This window comes from Plectropomus leopardus, chromosome 7, assembly GCF_008729295.1.
Source record: "Plectropomus leopardus isolate mb chromosome 7, YSFRI_Pleo_2.0, whole genome shotgun sequence".
Classification (NCBI taxonomy): Eukaryota; Metazoa; Chordata; class Actinopteri; order Perciformes; family Serranidae; genus Plectropomus; species Plectropomus leopardus.
In genome coordinates this window covers 21,094,010-21,111,287 of record NC_056469.1, presented here as the reverse complement: position 1 = coordinate 21,111,287, position 17,278 = coordinate 21,094,010, and the positions used below count along the sequence as shown (strand labels likewise).

The window sequence follows — 17,278 nt, the reverse complement described above, 5'->3', positions numbered from 1 at the left end:
GCTCTAAACCTATTTTCCCCCATGTGCACAGAGATATTCCAGGTTTGAAAAGGTAATGTGCTGTGTTTCTCAGTAAGCATTTAGTACAGGCATGATATGCAGCTTATCTCTGAAGAAGCACAAAGGGATTTTGTGCACCTAGTGATGATGTCAATTGATTGACTTGTCCATGGTATAATCTGGTATTATCCAAGGTCCCCAGACTCAAAAACTTTATAGTGCTTTATCATATGTCTAAAGGTTGTATACAGCACTATTTGACAAAATTTGCTGTATTGCACCATCAAATTATGAGTGCCATATACCACTAAAATGCTCTCCTGTGATTATGAGCCAAATAATTGCTTTTGGGATCTGTTTTACACCATTTTTTAAAGCAGCCCCTATCATCACTAACATTATTGAATATTTTAGCAGCCCCTCAGTGAAAAAGTGAAATCTTCTCTTTGGTTTGGTTGTACAGAGTGGACATTCATTTTTAATATTTTGCAAAAATATAGTTATATAAGCTGACCCTTTTGTTTGTTTAGTTTCATTTATTTCACCCCTTGTCCGAGAGGGAATGTGCCCTTAATGACCGTTATTCAACACAGTTTTTAAAAATAGTATGTTCCCATGGAAGTTTCAGAAGCACCCAGTCCCAGATGAGTTCCAGATGTCTTCCAGATGTGCTCTACAGTGGGGCAATACTAGTGGGCTTAGACAGGAGCACACTACTAACACTACCACTACCACCACTACCATTCAGAGCCAAAACCAAATCTATACTCCTAACTCTGATGATGACAGGGTCAAGTTAAATAGCTCTCCTTATGGTGGGTGCAGAGAATTTCTCAATAATTCTCTTCCCACGTTCTCTGCATCCATTGCGATGACTCATGATGTTCAGGGTTTTCAGAGTGAGTCAGTTTTTCTCGGAGTGACACGGGATGCCTTTTCCACTTAATGGCAAAAAAATGTGGCTGACCACAAGGTCTTGCTTAACCCCTGAGGCCTTTCAAAAGCATTTTTTAAGATTTTGTTTCATAGAAGCACAAACTATTAACATTAGTTTCTTCAAATCTTAACACAGTTGCTATAGTCTGAATGAAATCTGTTGTTTGTTTTCTAATGTGAGGGCACAATTGCCTGTTCACTTCTACCTATTCAGCATTAACTGAAAAGTTTAGCGCTTGTCTTTATGTATGATTGTCATAGACTGCCCCCGAGTGGATTACAGCTGCATTACATTCTGATGTAGAAAATCACCTGCATTTTAGCCTGTGTTTTTAACAGTAGTATTTCAGGTGTTAACTTTCAAGTAACAATGCCCTTTTGGATGAAAACTATATTTAAGTCTTTGCAAATAATATCACAATATTTCCTCCTATGTACAGCTGCATATATTACATATTCTGCTGTGGCATTACTTGTATAAATGTTAAAAGTAAGGAAAAATCTATGGTAAAAGTAATAAATGTGACAGTTGAAACAGAACAATGTAAAACAAACCCACTTAGGACCAATATTTGTGATTTCCAGCATTCAAATATGTAAAAATTGAAACAGTACATTAAAAGTCTTTTGGAGGTTCAAGTTTCTACAGTCCAGTGCAGGATTAGCTTGATCCTATGTCCAACTATGCTTTTTAAATTAGCCCTCGCTTGTGAGTCTGCAGTGGGAAAGCTCACTTGTCTTCTCCGTCCCCATTCCATGTCAGAAAAATGTTTGTCTTGTTTAAATTTGCAATGCAGCCGACATGGCACAGTGTCAGACAGACAGCCCAGTCACTATCTGCGTTGGGATTAATGCTTCATCTTCAGACTTTGTACTTCCTCCTGTATGGGAAAGACATTTTTTCATGTCAATTATACCACAGTCATGTTCTTAGGAGCCACAGCTTCTGTACTCTTTTCTTGTGGCAGCAGGCGTAAAGTACGAATGCATGCAAAACTCACTGACCTGCAGGGCTACTCGTTTGTTTCTCTCCTCCCTCAGTTCTTCTTTCACTTCCTGCATGTCTTGGCTGATCAAAAGAGACAGAAACAGAGAAGATGAGACTACAGACATGGGTATGTCTAAATAGGTCAAGATGAACACTTCCTGTCAAGTCAAATGAATAAATGAAGGTATATGAATTTAGAATGTTACTTTTGTAGTGGTGGTATGATGTGGAAACAGAAATGGTCTTGATCTTGATCACTCTCAAGTAGTGCTGCAATCTGCAGCTCCTCTCAGAGCTTTATAGTGAGTTTCAGCTCATTGTTTCGCTGTTTAGTTGGCAACTTTTCTGTTTTGGTTCAGTCTCACTGCTGCACTGTTTTTGGGCCGCAGCTGGCAGCTGTTGTTAGCCAAAAGCTCTATAAACTCTGTACTCTATCTGCTTAGCACCAAACACCAGACACACTGTTAGCAATTAGCTAGTAAACATAGTGGAGCATTTATTACCTAAAGAGCCAGATATTTCCCTCAGGAGATGATAAATAAATAATAAATAATAATAATAATTATAATGATGTCTTACAACTCTTTACCACTTAAAAGCTGATGATATATCATCTTGTGTTTACAACTTATTGCAGCTGCCCCAAAGTGGCCAAATAAAATCAATGCATGCATTGCATGCTTAAATGCAAAACTTTCAGACTTAAATGGCACAGTGTACAGCACTTTATGCTCATCATCTGAGCAAATGTCAGCTCAAAACAAAGAAAATGCACCATACACTGGGATTACTGTGAGGAATTAAATATTATCCTACAAATAACTTGCCAAAACATCTAATATAATGCGATCATTTCATAGGGGTCTCCATCAGAAATTTTGCATGTCAGCAGGATTGTCTTATGGGTCATGTAGCGTCTCAGGAAACTTTAAGGCACCAAAACGCTAGATTGACAGCATGCATACATGAATATTATTATGCAACATTGATTTGAGGAAGTGGCCATGTTCACACTTTTTTATGCAAAAGATTTTAGTGTTTGTTGATCAGAGTAACTAATAAGAGCTCTTGTCAGGTTAAAGGAGGTTGGAGCTTTACAAAGCATTATATGATATAAAGAATATCTATGGACCCATAAAAATGATAATAGAGTAAGTGCGTGGTCACAAATGTGCAAAATTAACATTTGAGAATATTTATCTCACGTTCACTTCCATTCTATGCAAGCAAAGGGGCACATAAAACATTCGCTTCCAGTGGCAAAGCAAATTTGCACTTTCAACTTTGGTGAACTTTGACCAGCGTCATGGCAGCCCAATTGCAAAGATGTAAAAGTGGTTGACCCCGCTTGACTGTCATTGGCTGCAGTTTTCTGAGAAAGTTATAATGGAAGAGATATTTATTGTTGCTGTGTCTAAACAGCTGGTATTGTATGATACAGGCCATGAAAGATACAATCTGTCCCACATGAGAGTTGCTGCCTAGGGGGCAATTAGTCGGGAGACAGGCATTGAACATAACCAGATGGAAAATGTACCAATGACATCGTATTTTGCTGTGTTTATTAGCAAGCAAGTTAACGTTTGTTTGTTAGATCACATCTGACACATTCAGCTTAAACATCACCTGCAGGCGAGTGAATGCATTTGCTCATGTGTTAGTGACAGTGCCCTCAACGCTGTAACACAACCAAACTAACTTTACTGTTCTTTTAAAAATCCCACAGATAAACTGCATCAGTTGCTTAGGTTTTAAACACACTTTGAAACCAGTTGTACTCACTCGTGTCGTGTCTGAAGCAGCTCCAGAGCCATCCTCAGCTCTTTGATCTCGTCATGCAGGCTCTCCACAGTTACTTCTCCCTTATGGCTCGCAGTTCTGCCATCCACAACTAGTTTGGGTGGTGCTGGTCTAACTGGAGGCGGTGTCTTGGGTCGAGGATCAGGCTTTGCAGGCGATGGCAGGAGATTTTCTGAACTCTGTGATGAATTAGGTGTCTTTGCATATTATCATACAGAGCACTAATAGCTTATTAATTGTTTTTTTTTTTCTGAATGAATAACGTGTTGTGTTGTATCTAGTAAGCAGTCAAAGTCACAAACCTTTTGCAGGCCAGGTAATTTCTCTGTCTGAAACTTTTTTGGCGATAGTTCTGGTTCTGTCTGGTCAGTGGCACCCTGGGCCTGCAAAGGATCATAAGCAATGCCTTCACTGAATATCATTCCTTACAACCATAGACTGTTTATCAAAGATGGACAACATGGCAACTCCTCAAAAGTGCTTTGATTGCCCCCTTTTGGCTTGTTGCAATAAAGGTTATGTACTAAGCACCCTTTATGTTAGTTGACATGGGACAAATAAAAAGATTGGTACTAGTTTAACATTTCCCCCCAAAAAAAGATCTGTCATTTCATATACTTCTTATCATGCTGATGTCAGTTCAAGTGTTCAATTTTCTGAAAAGTGTGGTTAGTTATTTGATGCTGTAAAAAGGAGGTCTGATGACATGATTGAGAGCTGCCTGTGCCAATGTGTGTGCTTGGGATCAATTGCGCTGCTTGTGATTGTTCAGATGGGAATATGTGCAGGAAGTCAATACTGGGGAGATCACTTCTACTCAGCCTCTGGCTCCGAATGATGTCACCAAGATGGCAGCAGCCGTATCCAAGATATTCTGGCTGTGTTTTTGTACAGTGGGAGGGAGTGGAGATCCGTCGTCCATCTTTATATTCAGCCATTGCTCATTGCCTGCCTCAAGAACTCTCATTCTCCAACTATGCTTACTTAAAACCTAGGTCTGTCTTTTGGACAGCCAAGTACAAACCATAAAAGGATACTTTATTGAATGGATTCCTTCATTTCCACGAATGACTTTTGATAAACCCTCAGAGATCAGGCCTAAACTTGATTTGGCCCATGGGCAGATCATGAAAATATGGGCCTTTTCTCTTGCTCAAACTCGACCTGTGACCTGATTTGTTAAGAGTGCAAGTGCAAACACCTCTCTGCAAAATGTTTGAGTCCAGGAAGTGAAAGCCTTTTCTCTAGCATTTATCACTCATGGCAAAGTTTGAAAAGTGTACTTGGTTATTGAATTGAAAGTTGTCCTGGAAATAAGTTGACATAGAAATATGTCAAGACAGAGAAAACAAACTGGGCCTAGAAATGCAAGATACCACTAAATATGCTCAGTTCTGTTTCAAGTACTTTTACCTAACAAGTATGCACAAGATAAAGTAGGGAGTTGCCTCAATGTTGCAACTATAATCTCAATACAAAGGTCATCTACAGAAATGATGGGTAGCACAACAAATGTGGTTTGGCAGCAGTTCCTGCCTCAGTTAAGCATTCATTATGCAACTCTCTACCTCTGAATTGTTAGTGCTTCAGGTGAAAGTTGTAATATTAAAAATGATAAATCAATATTAATCTGTCTCTGATGTGCACATACTTGTGCTGCTGTAACCAGGCCTGATGGTAGTCTCCTTTGTGGCGGTTTGGCTCTGTTTGCTGTGGGATGGCACAGCTTTTCGGTCTGCACATCAACTCCATCAAACTGGTTGGTCTCTTTCTCCTCTGGGTGTTTTGGTGTAACAGGAACCACATCGCCATTTGTTCTACTGGAAATAAGAGTGACATTTCAAATGATTTTACTTTTTGTCATTTTTTGATTAAATTTCATTAAAAGTGGGGAACATAAGGAGGAAAAAAACCCAGAATCTCTCAAAAAATTCTCCCGTAGTGAAATAAAACTGGTGTATCAGCTGTGGTTCACATTTTTTAAAGAAGAAAACAAAAATACTTTGAATGTGGTTTCCAGTTTCCTAAATTGTGATGGGTGCAGGTGCAGAGCATGACAGTTGAAGTCTTGAAGGCTGTATGTCTTTTTTTTTTTTGTTTTGGCACGTGTTTCACTCTCAGAGCTCATATGCAATGATGGCAGATCCCCAGAGACCCAACTTAGCTTTGTAACCTTAAATGCATTGGCTTGATCTCATATAAAGTTATTTTTTTAATAATCAGCCTTGTGGTGTAGGCCTAGAGGTTTAAGTTTTTTTGTAAAAAAAAAAGGACTGAGAAGGATTCTTTAAAGAAGCTGGGAAGGTGTCCCTTGCAAACAAGTTTGCTAGGAAGCAATTTTCGGAAAAAAACTCTCCATTAGCAGCCCCCTCAAGACACGGCTGTTTTTGTTTTTCTCCGTTTTGTGTGTGTGTGTGTGCCTATTTGTGTGTGTTTTACTCAGGAAACAGGAAATGGGCTGCTCTCGTCTGTTTAGGCCCGATTTGACTCATCCCAGAGTTTCCACTGAGCCGCTAAAGGTCGGGCATCCTGGCATTCTTCTTTTAGGACACCATGGCAACTGGTGGCGACAACCAAAACCTTTAACATCTAAAGGCTCCGCTCCCGGTGCCAGACCAAAGAGGAGAAAGTGTTCCTGACATTTCCTAAAGTCCTTTAGCTTTAGAAAGGTTGCAGATGAATCACTATTCATGTCCCTGAGTTGGAAGACATATTCTCTAGTGAGTCTTTAGTGGTTTTGCATGGAGATTAGTCGCAAGGCACGACATCAGAGATTCTCTGGCATCACTTACTTGGGTAAAACCTTGTTGGGTTTGTCTTTGACTGGAGGCGGGCTGGGTTTGTGGAGGGTTGGAAGCTTGACTTTGGTTGGAGGATTGCTTCTTAGGTCCTTACTCTCTGGTTTATCATCTGTCAAACAAAGTCAAGCATCCACATCATCATTTATCTTTTATAAGGATTGTGTTACAATAATAGTCTAATAAATTATAATAAAAGTCACTGTCATTCATACCTTTTGTTGTCTTTGCTGGACCTTTCTCCATCGCTGAGGTGTCTGTCTTAACTGACAAAGCAGAAGTGAATGAAAAGTTACCGCAAAGTTGCATTTGGCATTCAAGAAGCACATCTGCACTTCAGATAAAGTATTTAAGTGTTTCATTTGCTGCACACAATGAAGCAGTGAAATCCTATTTGGATTTCATGTGACAGATGTTGTCACTTTGAGTCCATTGGCTAGCTTAAAAATGTTTCCCTAAGCAACTTCTTTGAAGGTGCTCTCAATCTGCAGGTCCCAGGTGTCATTATGTGTAGCAACAAGAATATGGAGCAGGTTGTCAGTAAAAAAAAGTGGGCACGCTTGACAAATCTGCTTTGGATACATGCAAGATAGCTTTCACACCTCATGCAGGTCTGGCTTCCTCTGCGATGTATGTAAGCACTGGTACATGTTTTCCACTCTGCTTATATTGACTTGTAGATTAGAGGTTTAAGACCAACTGGCTGAAAGCATATTGTTTTTTTCTGGTTTATTATTTTTCTTCAAAATGTTTGTAATGTACCAATGATTAGAAGTTGTGTGTGAATGCTGCTAAAGAAATAAAACCCCAATTGGCCCCGATAGTGGCACTACAATTTATTATTAACTTTGAACAGTCATAACTCCTACACAATCAGTTGAACTGACTTAAAAGTGGACAAACAAGCCCAACCATTTCTGTTTTCCTAACTCAATTTTTCACCAATTTGCATTTATGTAATAACGAATAATTTTGAAATCACTCAATAGGGGCGCCACCACTTCCACACATGTGCAATTGCCTAAAATTTGCCATAAATCAGTGACAGTTTGTCTAAATATCAGCAAACTCAATGGATGTATTAATTAAGCTATTGAAACCTGTCCCCAAAATGTTACTGCAGTTGACCAATAGGGTTGACGGTGTTGTCAAATAAGAGTGTGGCCCAGAATAGACTTGGATGTAAATAAATTAGCACCTATCCGGTCATCATAAAACCTATCAGTTATCTTTAATGCAGGTATCATAAACTGTCGATGGTCCTTTGCAGCGTTAAATGTCTAATCGTCCATGCTGGCTTGAACCCTGTAATGGCTCTGTCAAAGACTAAACTATAATACTGCACGTAAAAAGCTGCTGGCGTGTTTATTACTCAAAAAAAAAAAAAAAAAAAATCTGTTTGTGTACCCCAGGAAGCCTCATGGGTTTTATTTGGTGGTGAAAAAAATGCCTCTGGTATTTTAATAAACTCATCTAGTTTATCAACAGCTACATGGGTAGAGATGTGCACATCTCTGGAACAGACCAGGTCACAGCTGTATACAACAGTACCGCAGCCCCCAAGGGTCATAACAAGTTAATCAGGGACAGTCACTCTACTTCAGCTCGAGAAAAAAAAAAGAGAGAGAGTCTGTGAGACTGTGAGAATAGATGCTTGAATTGTGATCCTCATTGAACTGACGGTAATTTGAGGGATTTCTGTTTGCTATAAAGGTCAAGTTCTCATTTCAAACAGAGGAGGTTAATACATCTGGTTACAGCTCTGCTAAGTAAATATAAACACAAGTAGAAGAAATAAAACTGTTCTAATGCACGGCACTAAAAACAAAGAGAGCAACACTTTGTATAGCCCTCAGACTCAGAGATGAGTAACTGACCGAATGAGAACACAGGAAGCCTACCTTGAGTGTTCAAGCATTGTGCAACCTTTCCTCCCAAACAAACCATCCACACAGCAGTAGTAGCTCAAGTGTTGCTTCTTGTCCTGGTTGAGAAAATCCCTGTGACAGAGCTCTCCTCCTCCAACCCCCCACCCCCTTGTTTCCTCCAAGACTCCTGAACTGTGTCACATGACCAGCCTAACCATCCCCCATCTTGTTATAGTCTGAGACTTCCTGTGTAATTCTTGTGAGTGATACTGTGTGGAAAAACATGCTATAGTGAGTGTAATGTGAAGTGCAAATTATGAGATTGTGCTGATATTCACTTCCTTCAGGTGACATCTTTGAATAAAGCCGAGCACTTTGTACTTTGTCTATATGAGCACAAATGTTTTGATGAGCATGCATTTTTCCAACCAAGGAGTTTGAAGTCTAAATATGTAATTTTTGACATTTTTATCTGTTATGTGCATACAAAACATTTGCAACATGCACCACTGATAGCACTCCTCAGCTGAAACTAGAGTAGAAGCCACATCCTGCTGTGTGTGGCTCACAGATTTGACTTTTACATCTTAATGTTTCAAATGCTATTAATGTTCATTCGCCAAGGCTGTATACTAAGGATTTTTTTTTTACTTGTTTAACTGGAACAGATTTGTTGTGGCACTCGATGTCAGCTTGGTGACAATACTCCTGTAGCTGTCTGGTTTGATTGTAAAACAGAATTGTGTTTTTAAATTTAGAATTTTTCTGTGATGAGAATTTTTTGAGTGATCACTCAAGGTGCACTGCAGGACAGAGAATATCAGCCTATCTAACATGGTGATTAGATCAATACTTGTAGTTGTGATATCTAAACTGACTATGTCACAGATAGCTTTCTTTTTTAATGAAAAAAAACAACAACAAAAAAACTGTTCACTGCATGTCATTGAGTAGACGCGGTGGCAGGAGATGTACTTAAAAGTAGCAATAAAATGGTTTAGAAATACTACTCTGGAACAAATGAACTTTCTAAATAAAATACATTAATTATAAGAACAATACTACTACTACTACTGCATACAATAGTAATAATAATATTAATAATATTAATTATAATAACTCACTTCAGTAAAAGTACAAAGGTATTATGCTAATTGAAATGTATTGAATAATATAAGCACTCATGCAGACCGTCCCTTTTTAAAGTCACTTGCATTATTGTTGGATAAACTGCTGTATCAGCATTACTTAAATGTTGCTGCTGGTAGAGGTGGGACTAATTGTAAGTACTGAATACACTGCTGGGTAGCTTAATCTATAAAAAATGAATTATGATTAATAAGTTGATAATATGTTGTATACATATTTGGAATCATTAAAGTAACTAAAGCCGACAGCTGAGTGTAGTGAAGTGAAAAGTACAATAGTTACCTCGAAGTTGGTGGAGTAAAAGTATAAAGTGGGATAAAATGGAATTACTTGTGTGAAGTAAGGACATAAAAATTATATGTAAGTAAAGTAGATAAAAATGAAAGAAACAGAAGTATAATTAACCAATGTTGTGAACTGATACATGGAATCATACTGAAAGGGCTTCAAGTTGCTTAAGCAGAAAATTGAAATAATGACAATGATTAGGGGACCATACTGGCTGCTTTTATACCACATGCTGAAAAGCACCCAGCCAATACTGCTGCCAAATTCTCCAGCAGTTAAAAAACAGTCCAAACTGTCAGCACACTGCCAGGCTAAACACCACTGCAGCCAGAAGTCATGACTCAGAAGAGGACTTCTTAAAACATGAAGACCTAATGTCAAACAGCGTTTGCTCCTATGCTCCTGTGTTTGATCAATTTTGATCATACTGTTCTCTTACCTGAGAGTTTCTTGTTAATGTTGCGTGCAGGCGGTTGGCTTGCAGTCCCAGACTAGAGGAGGAGAAATGGAAAACTCAATAGGTTGGCAAGAATGTCCCCTTGTGAATTAAAGACATCTCTATTTCACACACTCTTTCCACTCAGGGAATTTTCAGTGAGTAATTCTAAAACAGAGGATGTTAAAGCCGATCTTGACTCACTGCACACAGACTTGCTAAAGTAACACAACAACCAGCCAGCTGCAGATACTTTGCATTTTGAGCTATTTAATAAAAATAAGGAAGTATAGAAGATATAAATTACTATAAAGCATGTCCATGGCTTCATGGTAGCAAAATGCAGCTGTCAGATCTTGAACATGGGGAGATTGCAGTCCAACAAGAATATTTTTGAGGCTGTGTTTTAGTCCACTCACTTGCAGGCTGTCCATTGGTGGAATCAGCATGACAAAGTTATCTGGAAAGAAGCCACAGCGTCCGTTTAGCTCTCCCTCATACCAGCCTTCATCTTCTGTTTCCTTCAGATGGAGATTAAAGAGTCACATTAAAACACAGCAAACATGGCAGTGCCCTTTGGGATGCCAAATTACTGCACAAGAGGTTACCAGATGGTCAAGCAAGACATGACTCCCTTATTATCAAATTATCATAGAGGGTATTTTTGAAAGTTCTTTTTCCCTCTCTATACGTAGGCCAACTGCTACATTCATGTCACCAAAACATGTACGTCACTGTGCACTGTGACATAATTTCCTTGAAGGTTATAAACCAGTTTGACTGGAAGACCAATATGATACACCTGCAACTACTTTGTAAGAAAAGCAATTGCACCTGAGGGAGCCAGTAAGTATGACATCATGTGAAACCATTTTAGAAACAATGCTAGAATAGTAGCAATAAACTGTGGTCAAACCTTGTTCAGTATCACAACAACGTCTCCTTTTTTCAGATCCAACTCATCACTCGCTTTGGCCTTGTAGTCAAACATGACTTGGCAGCACTCTGCCACTGAGGAGACATAGTATAAGAGATAATAGGATTACCAATCTTATAGAAACTGAGCATTATAGTACAGTGTGGAAGGATTAGGATGTTTCAACAATGATGACTAATCTTATCAGCATTGTATACAGTTTCACGTTATTACCTCAAAGACTAACTGGAAAGAGGTTGTGACAAACTGGAGATAAAAGTTGTAAACCTTGATCCCCGGAGGACATTCCACTCTGACGTAACCCTTTGTAAGGTGACTTATCAAGCCACATTACTGTAACTATTTATAGTGAACCCCACCCATAAACCTTTTTGGTAAAGTACAAGAATTACGATGTCTGTGTGTAAGTAGACCTCTCCAGTTGCTTTTGAAATGTTCGAAAATCAAAGGTATCTTACATGACCTAAGTGTTTAGTCCACAATTGTGCAAACAGTTAGAGAACTATCCAAAGCCTGATAGCAGTTTATAATATGACTTACCATTTCTTGCTTTGTTCCTCACACTTGTCCTTTGCGCTATCTTTTTGAGGACAAAAAGTACATTAAGTAAAGAGTAAACAATGCATAGGTTTCAGAAACATTATTTCTGCAGTGCATACCTCTTTGTTGAACACTGCATCACTTAGCTTGGGTCTTGCCTTTCCCTCGCTGTGCTTGCCATCTGTAAAAGGAGTAAAAAGAGTTGTCCCTTTTTGCACTTCCTGTTCAAGGTGGAAATATTGCGTCTTTATGCTGCCTCGCAGTTCTGTATAAAAGGTATGATCGCGAAATGAGGGGACAGAGTTGTCTCACCTTTGAATTTGAGGTAGAAACAGCGTTAACAGAATCAAGATCTAAGTAAAAGGGACAGCTGGCAGGACAGGACCATGAATGGAAGTGATGTTTTGACGGCATGTTTTGTTTGTGACCGTCAGGAGACTTAAAAAGTTGCTGATAGCAGTTAGCAGCTAATTCAAAGAAAAAGAACAGTGGAAAATTCTAATTGCAAAAATAATGATTTCCGGCGGCTTTTAACCCTCTAGCAGAGGGCAAGATCAGCTGCCATATAACAGGAATGGTAAATAAGTGTTGTTTTTATGTTAAGTTATGGTTATTTTTTAGAAAACGCTGCCAACGCGTATGTCATATGCCACACTAGAGGCAGACTCTGTTGTGTTAAATGTCATGTCCATCACAACTCTTGCTTCTGTGATGCCGACATGCTGTCTAAAACCAAACACTGAAGTGACACGACGGTGACATTTTTTGGGTTCTGTGGAAATATGCAAAGGAGGTGTAAAGAAGGGACTTTGTAGTGGCCCTATTGTGCAATCACTGTAAAAAAAGAATCACCAATAATCGATTATAGAATACTTGAACAGAAAAATGAGTCAAAAATGTAAAGAAAAGTTTGGGCTTTACTGACCTTTCGGGGAAACAAAAATTTCTTTGACGAAATTTGATGGAAAAGCTCCCACTTTGCCATTTTTCACCCCCATCCACCATCCATCTTCAATCTGTTTTGTAGATCATATCAAGGAGAGACAGCAAGACAGTATGTGAGGAAACATTTTAAAGACAAAGTTCAGTCATACAATACTTATTAGTGCTCATGTTAAAACATTTAACGTCCGGTGTACATTCCAGAGATTACGATCACTCTGTTTCAGTTCTCTGCATATTTGACGGCATGAACGTCCACGTGAACTCTCAGAACGAGTCAGATCAGTTCATGCATTTCTGTGAAGCTGTAATATGTCGGGGAAAGGTGCTTTGTCTTCCTGGCGGCCTAATAAAAAGAGAATGCCCAAACAATCAATGATTACCTTTTGAAAAACCCACTTTGTTTACCCAGGGCAGACTGGCAGAGCAAACATTTAACCAACGCCCAGATTTACATACAGTGCCAAGGTTTGGGCTACTGAGCAGCTTCGGCAACCAGCAGGAAAACGCCTAAACGCTTCACAGAGCATCACTGTTTGGTTTATTGATTTCAAATGTGAGTGCTTAGATAAGTGGGTGGGGGGTCTCTACCTCTCTGATGATCTCTATCGTCTCCCCAACATCCAGACTCAGCTCATCTTCATTCACGGGGCTGTAGGTGTACGCCACCTCGCATTTCCTTGTCTGTTTCATCCTCTTTGCTACAGAGACAAAAGAATCACCAGCCACATCAACAGACGGATGTAAAGTTAAAGATCTATTTGGAGAAGCTAGAGCTTAATAATTGTGTGTTTAGTCTGATAGGAATGCAGAGTGGTCAAGTCTCAACAGGATAGCACTTCTAACACGTTTAATCCCTCAAAGACACAGTTTGTTTTTATCTGCTCCTGATTTCATACGTTATAATTAGGATTTGTGTGGAGAGGATGTGGTAAACATGCATTTACAGTTGGCTTAGTTGCAGCACTGTCTTGCTCAGTGCATGCACCACACTAACCTCAGTTTGAAACACTTGTGTTTTTAGACCATGAAAATTTAAAAAAAAAAAAAGTGAATAGCACTGTCAATTATTTTCATTGTTTATTTTTAGTCAACTTGAGCTGCAAGCTCAGATAAGAGGTTCAGATTGCCATATGTGCAGATGTTTCGACACAATGATTATTCTTAGTATCTGTTTGACTGACATATCGTGCCTCATGCTGCATTGCCTGAAGGCAGTAAACTCTGGATCTTAAACGCAAGTTTACACAAGTTTAAACAGTATACATATTTGCAAATGAATAGTTTCACTCCGAATGTTGATATGAACCATTTAAAGTAATCAATGCCTCTTCCCAACAAAATGATGAATGAAAAGTTCACTCCAGTGTGGCTAAATCTTAGATTTAGGAGCAGATGTTGGCTTATAAAACTTTATTTTACTATAAATTTGTTTGATTTTAAGTATTGGCTCATACTCTATTGCAAAAAAGTCTTGGGTCCATAATGTCACACTTGTGCTATAAAAAAAGAACATTTGCAAGACTCTGAACACATGTAATATCACTAAGAAATTCAGTAAGCCATATAATCCCACAGTGCAATAATAGTCTTTAAAGGTCCCATATTGTAAAAAGTCAGATTACCATGTCTTATTTAATATAAAACAGGCATAGGTGCTGTATAAATACTGTGACAGTATCAAAATGCTCAATCCACAGCATAATGCACACAGCCTGTATTCAGAAACTGTACCTTTAAAGGAGCTGTCCGGATTTCTGTGAATTTGTGACGTCACAACTATAGGCTAATATATAAAAAGTAGCTCAGAACTTACACATAGACTTTCTAAATGGGTTCCTTTGTATTTCCTGTTGGGATGTTTTGCAGTGAGTGTGAAAAATGTATTGTTTCAGCCAAAGAGTGAATGCTGGTATATTCAGACAGTTTGAGAAAAAAAATGTGTTTTTTGAACATTAAAGCATACGTATAAACATGTTCTTGTAGAAAACTAAAATGCAAGTATGAACATGAAAATGAGCATTATATGGGACTTTAAAACCCATCACAAGCTATTGGACAGTGTAAATACTTTCTGCTGTCTAAGCTGATAACAGTGAAGAAAATGAAGAGTGCAAAGAATTTAGACTTTGCATCATACTTTTTCTAATGCTTCGTGGCTCCCTCTTGCTGTCACCTATCAAATAGACCGGCACCTCCTGTAATGAAAAACCAAAATGTGGCATATTTTAACACATGTGGATGAACATAAACACACAGTGCAGTAACACTACAGTGCTTTGGGGACTATATGGTGTTAACAGACCTTTACAAAGTTGGCAGGGAAGATGCCTCTTTTTCCTCTCAGCTCCCCCTCCAGCCATCCGTCCTCGCTGGCCTTGGTGACGTTTTTGACCACATCCCCTGTCCTCACTGTGAGCTCGTCTCCCATGGTGCCCTCGAAGTCGATCAGCACCAGCACCTCTACAGTAGCACCGTAAATGGGGCAGAAAATTAGATTCTTTGCACAAAGGCTGGAGTGGTTGCTTTGCAAGTGATGTGTCCTGACATTTCAAAACTAAGACAAACATCTAAGTGACGGAGGCTGGAGAAGGATATGTGTTGTGAGTGAATGTACACTACTACAGATAATCTGTACAGTATTGCTTTGTCCTTGATTATTTCTTACAAGAGGAAAAATATATTTTCAATGTCAGTTGTTCCTACAACATAAAGAGAACTTAACAAAAGAAAAAAAAAACAACAGATGTACAGAAAAGTACATAATATAATCTCTGGTTACATACATTTTTCAGCAAACACAAATGCATAGTTATGCTATGGTATCCATCTACCAATACCTTCATTTTAAATGTATGCCAAATTAAAATACTCAAAATAAAATAAATGGCACTTTGTACAGACACAAAACAATTATTTTTTTTCAATCTCAGAATCCCAGCAAACAGATATCTAACCAGTATATAAGAAAAAGCAACAGCACCAACTCACCCATGGCGTCTTTCTGTCTTTCTCCCTCGGATTTGAATATGTAATTCCTTTACAAGCAGCAAACAAACTCACGAGTAGAAGGAGAACTGAAAGAGTGTGGCTGTGTTGTCTAAGACTGAGCGATATGGCAGCCAAGGCCCTTCTTCCTACTTGTCAAACATTAACATTGGGCAACTTTTCCTGAGGCTAGTCACAGCAAGTCGACAGCAAGGAGTAGGATGGGTCATACAGTGCAGAGAGAGAGGGAGAGAGAGAAGGAGAGGGAGGAGGAGAGAGGGAGGGAATGGGGGAGAAGAACAGGTAAGACAGGTTTATAGTGAAACAACAATGCACATTATAAATGAGACTTAAAATGGAGCATGACGACGTAGTTCATCACAAAAATGACAGATGATAAAAGTCAGCATTCACAAGCAGCACAGTCATATTAAACCCAGGTCTGTTGTGCTCTTTCATACATTTTCATGCTGTTTGGTGTGGAATAGCTACAGACTTTGAAGACATTCAAACTCAATACTTAATGTGTGTTAGCTGGGAGGAGTTGTTGAGTGTTTGTGTGTGTGTGTGTGTGTGTGTGTGTGTGTGTGTTGAATGTTGTTGTTTTTGTACATCTCCTGAGGCCAAGTGGCTGGCCAGTTACAGAAAGCAGAACCAGGGAATGCAAGACTGAATTTCACAAACCAAAATAAGACATGACCAAAAAAAGTAACAATAGACGTTTTTATTGGGGCATAAAATGTACTTTAATTGTTACATATAGGCTGTAGTTGTAGTAGGGGAGATTGGGTATGGTTGGAACAGCACCAATCTCACTATGAAGGAATGACTTAAGAGCCCTGTAATAAATTTGCTTGTATGGAGAGATGTGACAGTAAATGATTGTTATTGCAATGTTATGCCATTGTTATTGTTTACAAATTGCTGAAGATGCGTATGTTATGTGTCACATTAGAGGCCAATGCTGCTGTGTTATGCTGTGTGGCATGCTGTTTAAAATCACACGGGGGCGGGGGGCGGCATGATGCTGCTGTTGTTTGGTTCTGTTAAAAAATGCAAAGGTAGTGCAAAGAAGGGACTTTGTAGCGGCCCTATAGCGCAAAGTCTGTGTAAAAAGGACTAATAGCTGACAGGATGTTGTGACACCTGTTAAAAGTGATCTATCCCCAGTGGCACCTAAACACATAGAGATTACTCTATCTGCCATGTGGCATTGAGCAGCCTGTGTGGGCACTCACAGCAGTCAAAAAGGCAGCAAGATGATGCCTTGACTGGCACAGACTTGTAGTTTGGATGTGCTCTATGTGAGGTGCTGAGCATTTGACAGGTACAGGTTGGAGAGTTTGACCTTAATAGGAATTGGCTATTAGTATATATATAATGTATTTATGTATATTTTCGTGTAATTGTGTGAATTTTAATTTGTCTCTTATTGTTAAAATGTGTGGTTGTTACAACACATCCTGGCAGTGGGATAGGTTGTAACCATGGAACTCTGTGTATTTGACATTTATTTGGAATTCTGTGTTATAGTTTAAGAAGTTGGAAACATTGTTATTTGCAGTAGACAAATGAGGGTACTGTGTGTCATAACCTTACAGCCCCAAC

At 39.0% G+C, this 17,278-nt stretch overlaps 1 protein-coding gene across 2 annotated transcripts; it reads right to left on the bottom strand.

Annotated features, from left to right (window-relative positions):
- Positions 1–521: 521 nt before the first annotated feature.
- On the bottom strand, positions 522–15,810 carry sh3d21 (SH3 domain containing 21). Of its 2 annotated transcripts, none has more exons than XM_042489714.1 (17): positions 15,674–15,810; positions 14,988–15,145; positions 14,823–14,880; positions 13,274–13,383; positions 12,666–12,756; positions 11,860–11,921; positions 11,741–11,780; positions 11,180–11,274; positions 10,683–10,784; positions 10,267–10,318; positions 6,738–6,788; positions 6,517–6,634; positions 5,376–5,541; positions 4,027–4,107; positions 3,707–3,903; positions 1,942–2,005; positions 522–1,817 (listed from the first exon to the last, which is right to left on the bottom strand). In XM_042489714.1, exons 1-17 carry the CDS (start codon positions 15,675–15,677, stop codon positions 1,785–1,787), a joined length of 1,482 nt encoding a protein of 493 aa, XP_042345648.1. In that variant the 5' UTR covers positions 15,678–15,810; the 3' UTR covers positions 522–1,784. The 2 variants fall into 2 exon arrangements, with proteins under 2 accessions (XP_042345648.1, XP_042345647.1); XM_042489713.1 differs by having other exon boundaries at positions 5,376–5,544; positions 15,674–15,808.
- Positions 15,811–17,278: the final 1,468 nt, after the last annotated feature.